General features: G+C 54.0%; 4 protein-coding genes across 4 annotated transcripts; 1 reads left to right on the top strand and 3 right to left on the bottom strand.

Annotated features, from left to right (window-relative positions):
• Positions 1-332: 332 nt before the first annotated feature.
• T310_1817 (uncharacterized protein) lies at positions 333-2,639 on the bottom strand (the record flags this gene model as incomplete). The annotated part of the gene is made up of 6 exons (XM_013475323.1): positions 333-476; positions 542-1,279; positions 1,469-1,662; positions 1,994-2,369; positions 2,443-2,522; positions 2,615-2,639. 6 exons carry the CDS (start codon positions 2,637-2,639, stop codon positions 333-335), a joined length of 1,557 nt encoding a protein of 518 aa, XP_013330777.1.
• Positions 2,640-3,635: 996 nt separating this feature from the next.
• Positions 3,636-6,413, top strand: T310_1816 (Endopeptidase Clp; the record flags this gene model as incomplete). Its single annotated transcript, XM_013475322.1, has 1 exon — positions 3,636-6,413. The coding sequence occupies one exon, from the start codon at positions 3,636-3,638 to the stop codon at positions 6,411-6,413; it is 2,778 nt and encodes a 925-aa protein (XP_013330776.1).
• A 519-nt stretch (positions 6,414-6,932) lies between these two features.
• On the bottom strand, positions 6,933-9,229 carry T310_1815 (Glucose 1-dehydrogenase; the record flags this gene model as incomplete). Its single annotated transcript, XM_013475321.1, has 5 exons — positions 6,933-7,417; positions 7,449-7,853; positions 7,928-8,244; positions 8,301-8,877; positions 9,136-9,229. The coding sequence occupies 5 exons, from the start codon at positions 9,227-9,229 to the stop codon at positions 6,933-6,935; spliced, it is 1,878 nt and encodes a 625-aa protein (XP_013330775.1).
• A 2,059-nt stretch (positions 9,230-11,288) lies between these two features.
• Positions 11,289-12,658, bottom strand: T310_1814 (uncharacterized protein; the record flags this gene model as incomplete). Its single annotated transcript, XM_013475320.1, has 4 exons — positions 11,289-11,956; positions 12,027-12,160; positions 12,231-12,512; positions 12,570-12,658. The coding sequence occupies 4 exons, from the start codon at positions 12,656-12,658 to the stop codon at positions 11,289-11,291; spliced, it is 1,173 nt and encodes a 390-aa protein (XP_013330774.1).
• Positions 12,659-13,828: the final 1,170 nt, after the last annotated feature.

The raw sequence follows: 13,828 nt of genomic DNA, 5'->3' as shown, positions 1-13,828 counted from the left end.
AAGTAAGCAAGTAATCTAACTACAGTAGCTGTAAACTAGGTAGCTAGGTAGCTAACTAGCTACTGTAGTCAGGTCAAGTCAAGACTGAGCAAGCGATTTTTTTAAGCAATAGGTTATAACAGTATAGGTTTGTTAACCTTCTTTCTTTCTTTCTTTGTTTTTTTTTTAAAAAAAATGTCATCCTTCACAAAGAAAGGATGAGGATCGGTGATAATCAGCAAAAAAGAGGGTGAAGGGGGGGGGGAAAGAGAACGACTCATTTATTCATCCTTTATCATCGTCGTCGTCGTCGTGTTCCGCTCGTTTGTTGACAAGATCGGCTACCTGCCTACCTACACCTTCAGCGCAAACTGCTTCAGGTACAGGTAATCCGGCATGTTGCGGTTGACCGTCTCGCGGATGATGCGCGCGCCCTTTTCGCCGTATTTCGCGCGCCATTCGGCGTCGAACTCTTCCTCGGATTTGAAGTTCTTTTTCTGTGGATCAGTGAGGGGACTTTGTGTTAGTCTGGGGGATCGTTCTCGGAGAAAGGACGCCTCACCTGACAACGTCCTGTCAGTCCAGTCGAATGGATCGCATCCTCGTGGAACCCCTTCCACTTCGCGAACGCTTCTTTGGCTCTCGCGTGGTCTTCCTCCGTGTCCCAGCTCAGCATCTCCGGCTCGAACTTCAGGCCAACGCTCTTGCAGAACGCCTCGAGTACCCCAGCTGGGTTTTCCAGCAGGTCGTCCGCGTCTACCACGCAGATCTCGACGCCCTGGGTTTTTCCGTGGCCAGTACCATTCGCGGTCCCGTTCACGCCGTTCTGGTAGGGAGCATCGTCAGTCGCGATCTTCGGTCCGATGAGGCCGACCTTGCGCAGGTAGTCAAACACACGCCGCACCTCGTCGTAGCCCGCTTCCGACGGGTAGAACTCGTAGAAGCCCGTCACCTCGTCCAGCGGCGGGATGGTGCACCGGTAGTACGACGGGATGCTGTAGTGCGGATCGCGGATGAGGAAGGCGAAGTGAAATCGGGAGAAGAGCTCGGTGGGCACGACGGTCGGGTTGCCCGGTTCCGCCTCCGTCCCGTACGGGTAGGGCTTGCTAGAAGAAACAAGCCCATTCCCGTTGACAGTCACGCCATTCACTCCGTTGGCGTGACTGTCGCTATGCCCGTTGACTTCGCCATTTGTGCCTATGCCGCGTTTCACCTTCAGCAGAGACGGGGCGATGCTGGCGGGTTTGCCGTCCGGAGGGACCAGGTAATGGACAATGTCTTTGATGAAGATGCGCTTTCCCTGTTGTCACGGTAAGTATCGATCGCACGAGGTGAAGAGTGGCTCCGGTGGAAGGACGGTGGTAATATGGACACCCTGGCCAGAGATGATGGATAGGCAGTCAAGTCTCTCCAGCCAGATGCTGGAGTTCAAAGAAAACCAGTGGCAAGGGGAATAGCTATCAGACAGAAAATATCAGAAAGATCGGACCTCAGCCTCAGCCTCAGCGCACTCCCTCTCAATCCGATCAAAGACGGTCTTGAAAGTCGAGCGGCTAAAGCCACTGGCGACCCTCGCCTGCTCATCCTCCTCGTATCTCTCACTGAGGCGCTCCGGACCGTAGTAGAACGCATCGCCAAACGGCTCGTGGATGCATCGCAGAGTCTCACGGCGGGCATAAAGACCTGGTGAGACAGTCAGCGGGGAAGGAAAGAAGAAATAAAGAGATACAGCACCCTTTCAAACGCAGTGGAGCACGCCCGGGGATGGGTCGCGACGAAAATAGGCTTGTTGGACATCTTAATCGGGGCTGATCCAATCGTAGTGGTCGATCGGGCAAGCACACAAGAGATGCGTCGGATCACGCAAGCGACTATCAGGACTATTTAAACCGGCTGCCAGGAACTGCACTCGAACGGTGTCAGAAAGACAATAGGCAAAAGGCAAGGGGTGCAAAAGTAAACACGACTCTGGCTTCCAGAGAACGGCTTAAAAACCACCAGTTCAGAGATTTACCTGGATCGGAAAACTTAGTATCCCTGCGCGAGCCAAGGCAGAGCCACGAGCGAAGGGGTGGTCGGAGGCTCAGGCACGCTCCTCGGTAGAGCCCGTAGGGGACCTTGCGTCGCGAGCAAGGGGGAGCCTGCACGATGGACGAGGCAATCATCGTCCTTGGTTGGCAGGTGGCAAGCGCTCTAACCGTCGCGGAAATTATATAATAACGTCGTGTTTCGCACAGCTTTGACTCGTCTAGGCAGGTAACTTGCAGTCTTTCCGCAGGACGAGGTCCAGTGACCATGTCACTCGACAGGTGGGATGCTGTTGCAGTGTTCCCCCACGCAGCAATCCAAGGTCTCTTTTGTTGCTTTCTGAGTCGCGACAAGCAAAGTATCTCGTAAGTTTATTATTTTCTAGTGGTATGCCACAGATCGCATGGCACGGTTGCCGCATCAGGCAGATCTCACAAACGGAACCCCTCCCTTCTTGACGTCATCAGCCGGCGACCTAGGCAGGCAAGTGTCCATGGTTGACTGGAATGTTGCGTCTGGATCCGTCCAAGTCAGTGTGTTGCCATGATGGCTATGGAGTAAACAGTACAAGTCCATCCGCAACAAAGCACTACTACGAAGTACTTACGGAGTAGTAAAATCGCGATCGTCATGTTAGGTAGGCAGTTAGGCAGACCCGCTGCCGCGCTCTGCTCGGACGGCCCGCTCGACCATTCCTGCCGCCACGAGGCAGCCCTGTTGGTCTGAGAGCGGCACTAAACNCTCTTATCGAACAATTGGCTGGGCGTATATCGACTTATACTAGTTCGTCTTGTGAGCTTTTCTAGGCTCGTGACAAGAATACGAAATCGACGACCTGCTGCTAAGTCACGTGACCATAAAGTATCGTCACGTTATTATCACGTGACTTAAACCGGATCGAGTATAGCGGCTGAGATAGAACGTGACATGGCGCTATTCCCAAAGCGCAAATCTACAGACGACTCCAGAGAGCTCCAGCATCATCGTCGACTGTATTCTGATCTGTCGGGCAATCGTCGCACATGTAGGATTGCATGGTCGAAGCAATGCGGTCCGCGGTGTCTGTGGCGAAGCATCGAACCAGGGAGAAACAGTCGGGCGTCCAGGGGCAACGTGGCGAAGAAGCGCTCTCGAAACCGCGTGCATGCCTGAATGCCTTGTTCTAAACTGCATCGGGCAGGATTCCAGATGCGAGCTGCCCGCTGCCGCTGCGGAAGCAACCTAAATCCAAACGGTTAGGGAGGCTGCTTCATGCCAGTTCATGGGCTGAGCCAGAGCTGCGCCTCCGGGTGAGATCATGACTCGGCACGTGACGTGACGTCGATGGTGCCAGCGGGTGCGAGAACAATGTGGAAGGCGGGCGAAGCGGCGCGCACCCGCGGGGCCCGTCCAGAGCATGCCGGAAGCGTCTTCCAATGCCCACGACGGCCTATATTACCCTCCAGCGCTCGCCCCCGTCCTCGTGCTGTCTTTCTTTCCTCCTCACAGTTTCTTGACATCTCGTTTGACACGCGCCATTCGACTTTGCTTGAGGTTTCCCTACCTCTCTTCGTCCCGTCTAGGGCGAACGACATATGACGGTTTGAACTTGTTCCTCCTAGTCAACACTCTCGCTTACTCCTCTCACCATGAACGGTGCGCAATTTACAGACAGGGCGAATAAAGCCCTGCTCGACTCGAAAAACCTCGCCGAACAATATGCCCACTCCCAGCTCCTTCCCCTCCATCTCGCTGTGTCCTTGCTCAACCCGCCTCCAGACGAGGAGGCGAAGCAACCCTCAGGACCGTCCGAAGCCCCGAGTGTGCCTCTCTTCAAACAAGTCGTCGAGCGCGCCCATGGCGACCCTCAGCTCTTGGAGCGCGCTCTGATGAAGCAGCTGGTCCGCCAACCCAGCCAAGATCCTCCGCCAGAAACCGTCGCCCTCTCCCCTGCTCTCGCCAAGGTGATTCGATCCGCGACCGACTTGTCCAAGACCCAGAAAGACAGCTATGTCGCCGTCGACCACTTGATCATGGCGCTCGCCCAGGACGGCCAGATCCAGCGCGCCCTGGCCGACGCCAACATCCCGAACGTCAAGCTCATTGAGAACGCTGTGCAGCAGATTCGCGGCAACCGGAGGGTCGACTCGAAAACCGCCGACGCAGAAGAGGAGCAGGAGCACCTCAAGAAATTCACCGTCGACATGACGGCTCTGGCGCGCGAGGGGAAGATCGATCCCGTCATTGGCCGTGAAGAAGAGATCCGACGAGTCATTCGCATCTTGACCCGACGAACGAAGAACAACCCGGTTCTCATTGGAGAGCCCGGTGTTGGAAAGACCACCATCGTGGAAGGACTTGCTCGCCGGATCGTGAACGCTGATGTGCCCGCCAATCTGGCCCACTGCAAGCTGCTCTCCCTCGACGTCGGATCGCTCGTCGCTGGCAGCAAATACCGTGGTGAATTCGAAGAGCGCATGAAGGGCGTCCTCAAAGAGATCGAGGAGTCGCGCGAAATGATCATCCTCTTCGTCGACGAGATCCACCTGCTCATGGGCGCTGGCTCCAGCGGCGAGGGAGGCATGGACGCCGCCAACCTTCTGAAACCCATGTTGGCCCGAGGCCAGCTGCACTGCATCGGTGCCACGACTCTGGGTGAATACCGCAAGTACATCGAAAAGGACCAGGCCTTCGAACGACGATTCCAGCAGGTCCTGGTCAAGGAGCCTTCGGTGAATGAGACCATTTCCATCCTCCGAGGTCTCAAAGAGAAATACGAAGTTCACCACGGTGTCAACATTCTGGACGGTGCTATCGTGACGGCCGCGACGCTGGCAGCTCGTTATCTCACCGCTCGACGACTGCCTGACTCGGCAGTGGACCTGATCGATGAAGCCGCAGCTGCAGTCCGCGTCACGCGCGAGTCTGAACCAGAAGCGCTCGACAACCTGGAGAGAAAGCTGCGTCAGCTGCAGATTGAAATCCACGCCCTGGAGCGCGAGCAGGATCCGGCCTCGAAAGCACGCCTGGAGGCGGCCAGGCAAGAAGCTGCCAATGTGTCTGAAGAGCTGCGGCCACTGCGCGAGAAATACGAGCGGGAGAAGAAACGCAGCAAGGATATCCAGGACGCCAAGATGAAGCTCGACACGCTCAAGGTCAAGCGAGACGAGGCTATGCGTTCGGGCGACACCCAGACCGCTGCCGATCTTGAATACTACGCTATTCCTGAGACCCAGTCCCACATCCAGAAGCTCGAAGAAGAAAGAGCGCGGGCCGATGCCGAAGAACGGGCTCGTATGGGCCCCAACGGTGAGACGCTCCTGGCGGATGCTGTCGGCCCCGACCAGATCAACGAAATCGTCGCCCGATGGACCGGTATCCCGGTCACGAGACTCAAGACCACGGAGAAAGACAAGCTCCTGCACATGGAGAGGCACCTGGGCAAGATCGTCGTGGGTCAGAAGGAAGCTGTGCAGTCGGTGTCGAATGCGATCCGGTTGCAACGCTCCGGGCTGGCCAACCCCAACTCGCCTCCCAGCTTCCTCTTCTGTGGGCCGTCGGGCACGGGTAAGACGCTGCTGACCAAGGCGCTGGCGGAATTCCTGTTCGACGACCCCAAGGCGATGATCCGGTTCGACATGTCCGAATACCAGGAGCGGCACTCTCTGAGCCGCATGATCGGCGCTCCTCCAGGCTACGTTGGACACGACGCCGGTGGACAGCTGACAGAGAACCTGCGGCGGCGTCCCTTCTCGATCCTGCTGTTTGACGAAGTCGAGAAGGCGGCGAAGGAGGTGCTGACGGTGTTGCTGCAGCTGATGGACGACGGACGCATCACCGACGGCCAAGGCCGGATCGTCGACGCCAAGAACTGCATCGTGGTCATGACGTCCAACCTGGGCGCGGAATACCTGTCGCGCCCGACGGCCAAGGACGGCCGGATCGAGCCGCAGACGCGCGAGCTGGTCATGGGCGCGCTGCGCGACTACTTCCTGCCCGAGTTCCTGAACCGGATCTCGAGCATCGTCATCTTCAACCGGCTCACGAAACGCGAGATCCGGCAGATCGTGGACCTGCGGCTGGGCGAGATCCAGCGGCGTCTGGAGCAGAACGGCAAGGACGTCAAGATCGAATGCACGGACGAAGTGAAAGACTACCTCGGCGACGCCGGCTACTCGCCCGCATACGGCGCGCGTCCACTGTCGCGGCTGATCGAGCGCGAGGTGCTCAACCGGCTGGCTGTGCTGCTGCTGCGCGGAGCCATCAAGGAAGGCGAGACGGCCAAGGTCGTCATGAAGGACGGCCGGATCGACGTGCTGCCCAACCACACGGACAGCGAGATGGAGGACGACGAAGACATGGTCGATTCGGAGGAGGCAGTCGCCGAGATTGAGGAGAATAACGGCGACATGGATCTATACGAGTAAATATAAACTGGCGGCCAGGATTGTTGATATGATGAAGTTATGAAAAGACAAGCCTTTTGTTTGTTCTCTTTTCTTGTTTTGGTTTTGTTTTTGCATGGCATGGCACGCATGGCGTTTGGGTGGGATTGTATTGATTGTTATTGCTTGTGCTTGTTTATTGATTGATGATTGATGATGTTATGTACACATGCATTCATGTAATATAGACATACATACAGATATACAGTTCACAAGATTATACAGTGTTTTTCTTTTATTCAAGTCACTTTATTTTCCCCTTCTCTACCTAAGAATATGTATATATGGTCTTGTAGTAATGTTACTAGCGTATATATAAATATACAGGATTGATATCTAGACTTTGATTCATTCTTTCATCTTTCATTCATATCAAGGACATCTATCTATCTACTGATCGTATCTCTATCGGTCAATCTGAGGTACGTACATACAGTACATGTACAGTATATAGGTAAATACTTACTTACATACAACCCTTCAACGACTCGCTCCGCTCGTCTACGTCTTATCTATGCCTCTCCCTCCACCACCTTGCAATCTCGCCCGTCTGGCAAACACCACTTCACCGGCCGCCTCCCACTCCTGCAACCAGCGGATCATGCGCTCTACCATGCCGATGATGTGCGCCATCCCGGACGTGTCCGGGTGCATGAGCATCGGAAACACGGCGTCTTCTTCGTCCGTCTCGTTGTCGCGGATCCATAGGAAGCGGTCGCGCCAGAGCTGCTCGACCACGCGCACGTCCACGTACCCGTGCGAGTTGGGCACGTGCGGCAGGAACTGCATTGGTGTCATGTCTTCCATGTACCAGTTGCAGGGTACTTCGACTAGCGGGCGCCGGTCGTGCTGATTGCTGCTGCTGCTACTGCTGCTGGGAACCGGGTGCATCCAGCTAGAGGCCGGTTTGCTGTAGTCTATCGGCTGTAGAGGTGGGCGGCGCGGGGCGAAGAAGGGATGGCAGTCGTGGTCGGTGAGAGACGCATCTATGTCATCAACATTAGAATAATGTCATACCTATTGGAGAAGTGTAGACAGACGCACCATACTCAAACCCATACTCCTCCAGCAAGTCCAACGTCGACTCCCGGACCTGATACAGCGGCGCCCGATATCCCACCGGCTTTTTACCCGTGAGTCGGGTCGCGATCTCGATGCACTTCTCCAAGACGTCGCGCTCCTGCTGGACCGTGAGTGAGTATGCCCCCTCGTGGGCATACCCGTGCAGGCCGATCTCGCACCCGGACTCGACCACCTGTCGCACTTCGTCGGGGAAGCTTTCCGCAGAGTGGCCAGGGATGAACCAGGTTACACGGTCGGCGAGGCCGACTTTCTTCAGCATCTTCAGCAGTCGTGGGACGCCGACGCGGGCAGCGAAGAACCCGGCGGAGTAGTCGGCGAGGATGTTTTCGGGGGAGTATCCTGTATTATCCAGATCAGCATGAATTAATTGACAAGGAAAAAGCATCCTTGTAGTAGGTGACATAGCAGCCTACCCGTCCCCAGCCATCCTGAAACAGCGTCCAAATCGATAGATATAGCCACCCGGATCTTGTTCCGTGTCGGTCTGGGAACTGACCGGGGGATAGTCTGCAAGCCGGTCTCTGGGCGCCCTCCAGACAATGTGTCCTTGTTACTGGCATTGTCAGGAGAGGTCTTGACAACTTCGTTCTCTCTCCAGATCAAACGGCCCTCCATGCCGCCGTCCACGCTGAGGCATTCCCCCGAGATATGGCCCGCCGCACGGTGAGAAGCCAAAAAGGCCATCGCACGGGCGACATCCTCTGGTTTGGCGATCTTTCTGAGAGGGACACTGCATATCAGTCAGTACATACATACAGACAAACAACCTCTGATAGGAGCACTTACGTAGCCTGCGCTTCGGCCCATAGTTCTCTAGGATCGTCCAACCGGCCCTCAATCATCGGCGTATCAACCCATCCGGGCGCAACAGCGTTGATGCGCGCGTTGCGGTTCAACCGCACAATCTCATTCTTCAGCCCTCGCACCAGCCCATACTGCAGCCCGGCCTTGCCGGACGCGTATTCGGCATGGCCTGCCTGGCCGAACTTGCCCGTCTCGCTGCCGGTCACGACGATGGCCAAGTTCTCCAGCTCCGCCCCGCCTTGCGCCTCCTGCGCGGCGCGCGCACACCGCAGGAAGTGTTTGATGGTCAGGAAAGTGCCGCGGATGTTGGTGCGGTACGTCTTCTCCCACACGTCCAGCGGCAGGTCCCAGATGGGGTAGGCGTTGCTCTCGTCCGTGATGCCAGCGTTGGCGATGAGGATGTTGATCGGCCCGAACCGCTTCCGGGCCTGTTCCATGCAGGACTGGATCGACTCTTCGTCCGAGATGTCGCCCGTGAGGGTGTACAGGCGGGCTGGATCGGAGGAGGCCTGCAGCTGGATGGGACGGAGGTCATGGGCGGTGACCTTGCATCCTTGGTCTGGGGTTGTCAGGAGCTGTTCGAGAGATCATCAATAATAGACAGTGAGAAGATAGTCGAAACACGAGAGATTATTAAGGTACAGTCTAGTCAACACGATTTGGCGATTTAGACCAAGACAAATGGGGAAAAAAAAAACTTGGTCGAAAAAAACGCATTTATGTAAATTCATTCTCGTAGATTACTCAATCCAACGAAGACGATTTAATTAGGTATGCAGAAGAAATAGAATGGAATGGAACGAACGAACAAACGAACCTAGGAACTCCCGCACCGCCTGGCTGCCAATCCCCCCAGCCGCGCCAGTGATAAAGACATGCAGGCCCTCCAGGCCGAGAAAGGAAGACGGCATCTTTATATTTTTTTTCTATTGGAATTGAATTGAATTGAACCAATTCAAAACTCACGTGACACGTCTGATGTGATGAGAAGTATGAAGATTGAGCAAGTACACAGGATATGGAATTACATATTACTTGCCAAAAAGGTCGATGTTGAAGGTATTATTACCTAGGCTAACTTGGAGGGGTCTTTACTGCGGGGTAATAATTAATTGATATTCTTGGCGATAACAGATACAGAGCAGTGTTGATAACATGATAACATCACTACATCTGTATCGGGAAGGTGGTTAGAAAAACAAGAAAAAGACTCTACAGGTAGTTGCTTTCAAGCGAAGAAAATTCCTCTCTATCTTGCGATGGGTATCTTGAGGCAAGGTGTCTCTCTTTTCTACGGACGCTATGAATAACATTGCAACCTCTCTCCACTTAGTTAGATGCGACAAGACATCTTAAGATGATGAAACCTAAAATTAGAACAGAGGATGCAAGAAATTTCTAAAGTTTGTTTTAGTTACTGTGGTGTACAGATAAAACGCTTAAGATTCTTCGGAGAGGATACCCTTGTCACTTGTGTAGGCGAAGTGGACCGGAATATATCGTAAACTCAAAATACTCCTAGAATACTCGGTACGACAACAGATCTAGACTTTACGCTGTCGACTCCAACATCACTCGTAGTCAACGTGATTGGGTATCTTAGGATGCCCGTGGTCCCTGATCCAGACCTGCTTCTGCGGTACCGACTCCGGTACAGGCCCACTTGCATCCATGGTCTTTGCTACTCCAGGTCCTCTCGATGAAGGCCAGACATTCGCATCGGCTCAGGAAGACCGGTTCCGTCCCGTGGAATGAGCACTCCGTACTCCATGCAAGTCGAGGACAATATCCCCCCGGAAGTTGGAACACGGAGTACTCCGCGCGGAAGACGGAGACGTCAGAGTAGGATGCGCTTTGACAGGTGCGGAAGATGAATCCTGTATACGGAGTATAGAGTACTGTATAGAGTCATCGACGTCATCTGGGTCATGCATGTCTTCTAGAATGGACCCTGTCCCAGATCTACCTCACACATGGCGATATGATCGTCCCGGTGCCCTCCGTGAAGAAGATTGCAGATCCCTGCAGCCATCGGGCAGGGCATGACTGCATTTCGAGAGGCCAGTGGCTGATAATTGACAAAGATCGTCAATCAATGCCATCCTCACTAATGTTGCACTAACCATTTCTGATTTTGGTGATCGGTCTATTGAACTTTGGCCGGGTGGATCGTAGGCTCGCTACCGAGTAATTGCGTAAGCAGCTATGCTTCTGATCTCCTTTTGTGCTTGTTTTGTTTCGGCCATCTTCCCCGGCAAACTCGCAATCCCTTATCCCCCGGTCCTCAGCCCGGCCTCGGTTCCTCTCCGTGGTGCCTAGTGCTTACCGCCAGACGAGCCGATTTGTGGCCTACTCCGTAATAATGTCAGCACTTGTGGAGATGGGGCCAGCTCCCCACAGTTTCCCGGTCCCTTGCAGGGCGCGCTGTAAGTCTGTGACTAGTTGCCTACGTAGGCATACTGTCCATCGTCGATTGGAAGAACTCATCCATCGGGAGGATGCGGAACCTTTCCAGTAAAGCCTAAAACCAGCGCCAAGATCATATTCTTATTTCGAAGGGCCTGAGATCTGAATTCTTATTGATAACATCACTGTTGACGCAATGTCCACGATGGCATTTGGCAAACCTTGCCGAGTCGACGTCTGTACGGAGGTAGGATCAGCCGAGTCTGAAGATCCATCCTAATGATCCTACGGCCCTAACCCCTGAGAGGCTAATCGATGGCGCGACGCTAGACGCTGTGGGCCCCTGTCAGGTCCACATCATTCAGATCTGCGCGCCGATTTCGCATCATCCGTTCAGCCGACGCCGAGCAACAAGGCAAAGGAGGAAAAGAAACCGGAAGACAATGTAAGCAGCGAATTTTTTGGACCAGCAAATCCATCTCGTTAATCCATCACGTAGACAACTTTTGTGGGTCAGAGACAATCATGCAAATGACTATACAGACATAACGCATAAACACATTACTAAGGCGTCTTGGATCGAGGCGTGGCGTGCCCCTCCGATACCCACAGTTGTGAAGGCACCCCCGACTCTCGGTTATCATGTTCCACCGTCACTGTAATCTCTTGTCGGATGCGGAGGGCGCGAGCAGAACCCTCGTCGCTGCTCATGTCCCCGCGTTCATCACTCTGACGCATACTGACGGAACCCGACTCCTTTTGAGGCATCTGCTCCAAGTCCTGCATATCGTAGGTGGATCGCACTCGGCTCCCTGGCCCGTATTGACTACGAGGGCCGGTCCCTTTAGTACTCCAGGCACCGTATGTATGGTACCGATCAGACGTCTTTTTCGAACCGCCCGTCCAGCTCTTCAGACCGGGGAAGACGTCGCGGAGGAGCGACCAGACCAGCGGCAGGTTGGTGACCAGAATGGCAACGGTCGCCTCTCGGAAGTACCAGTTCATGTAGATGTATGAAATCAGACTCGGGACGAGACAGTAAATCTTGGTCAACACGGCGGCCACGATGACGAAGATCCCCATGCCGAACAGAAGAACTAATATCAATTTCTGCTTCAGAGGAACGCGGATCTTGAGAATGAGCGGAATTGAGACGAGCAACATGAAGATATCGGCCGTAATCGCGAAACAGGCCTGGATGATCTCATAGTGTTGATAAGTGGAGCATTGCGCTGAAGAATGAAGAAAGAAAGCCCGATGTCAGCTAGGAAGGCGAGCAACAAATTGGACAGATCGACTCACGATTCGGAGTTGGAACAGCCCAGTAGTTGGACAGCGGAAGGCAGGTGAGGAACAAGCCGAGCTCAGTGCCGACGAACCCGAGGCCGACGTAGATAGCACAATAATTGACCAGACGTTTTTGCCGGAGTCCATCTCTGCATCATAAGCATGAAAGACGTCAGCGTTCTATGGGAAACCAAGCTGACGAGAAGGAGGGGAGCCTACGTGATGCGGGCATAGATCACAAGCATGCAGGCCTTAAAACTCCAGATGGTCAGGATAAAGGCGTGCTCGGAGACGAACACCCATTTACTCCCTCGCACTCTCTCTGCGTGGATTGCTGGCGTCAAGGCCGCAATATCCTGGGGCGTCATCAAATTCGATCCTCCTCCGGATGCGACCTCATTGAGGGCGACACATAAGATCGTGTACCACACCACACCGAAACACATCAAGTAATCATCCGTCTGGAGGTTTCGTATGCCGAGTCGTCGAATTCTTGCAACACTGTAATTCCCCTTTGTCAACACGGCTCGAAAACACCGGGTGCATTGGTTGTCTCACAATCGAAGCACGGCTCCTAGAATTCCAATACTGTACAAAGCCCATGTCTCTCGCTTGAAACTCTCCGCAAAAGCCGGGCTCAACACCATCGTGACTTGTCTTGTGCACCAACAGGGATGCTGATCTTTTCTTCCGATCAATCAGGTATCAACGGCAGTCAGACAGACGGCCAATTTCACCGCCTGAGACAGTGCTCGGCGACGTCTGCTTCGACTGTCCGGGATGGGGGGAAACTAAACAGAGGAGAAGAAGGAAGTATACATAGTTACATATCAGTCTATGTGCAGAGTGTCGTCATCAAGCATGGTAGGAAGTTATTTGCCGATCTATCGGGTTCGTCGGCTTGATGGGACTGATCTTAGGGCAAAGGTTAAAAATTGCCCAGCAGGGTTTGGGTGGCAGCATGGCTATCGCCTGTGAGTGGAAGAATAATTTCAAGTTACTGGTCCATGCTCTGAGTGTATATGCGCGTGCCCCTGACCAGCACACGCGATACCTCATATCGAGGTGCCCCGGAGAGGATCTCGGCACGCCAATCAATCAATGAATGGTGTGTCGATATCGGGGATCTTCCCGGCGACTATTTGCAGTCGAACCTTGCTAGCACTGCCATCCACACAGTAGTCCCGCGGAACGAAGAACTCAAAAACCTCCTACCGATGCCGGCAGCAAATTCTTCACAAAAATACTGGGCATTAAAATGCCTAGACACGGGAGAATCGCCGACCTCTGCTGGTTCCTAAGCCACGCCACTTATGCCAGTATTAAACTCCGTGACGCCATTCGGTCTGGTATAGCCAAAGAATATCGAACAGCAACGGATCCCATACGGCTGTTGGGGCCGACATTTATGGTATAACGTGCTGTCATCCAAGAATAGCAGACCGGATTCTTGAGCCGATCTATAACTCGTCCTACCAATGAACAATTTCGACGTAGTTCATCCTCCGTATACGAGCTCGAAAAGATGGATTGGCTGCCAGTCTCAGCCAGTCAACAGAAACGACGCCAACTGCTGCTGAAAGATGGAGACAATAATTTCGTTAGGTAGTATGGAGCCATCTAACATTGAGGCATTTGTCTGATACTCCGCCGTCAATCGGTAGCGCGGCTCGCTAGGGCAAACCTTAATCAGCGCTACCCCAAGAAGCTCTGGAGAGAAAAACCCACTATGCCATTTCTGCCAAGACTGGAAGCCCAAGGGAAGAGCATTTCCCATTCGAGTCGCGTGTGCTTTAGTGAACGCCAATCATGGCCAG

The sequence above is a fragment of the Rasamsonia emersonii genome (genome assembly GCF_000968595.1).
Source record: "Rasamsonia emersonii CBS 393.64 chromosome Unknown ctg1118621760003, whole genome shotgun sequence".
NCBI classification, from domain to species: Eukaryota; Fungi; Ascomycota; class Eurotiomycetes; order Eurotiales; family Trichocomaceae; genus Rasamsonia; species Rasamsonia emersonii.
Note: the sequence above shows the minus strand (reverse complement) of the source record. Positions and strands in the feature narration are given on the sequence as shown.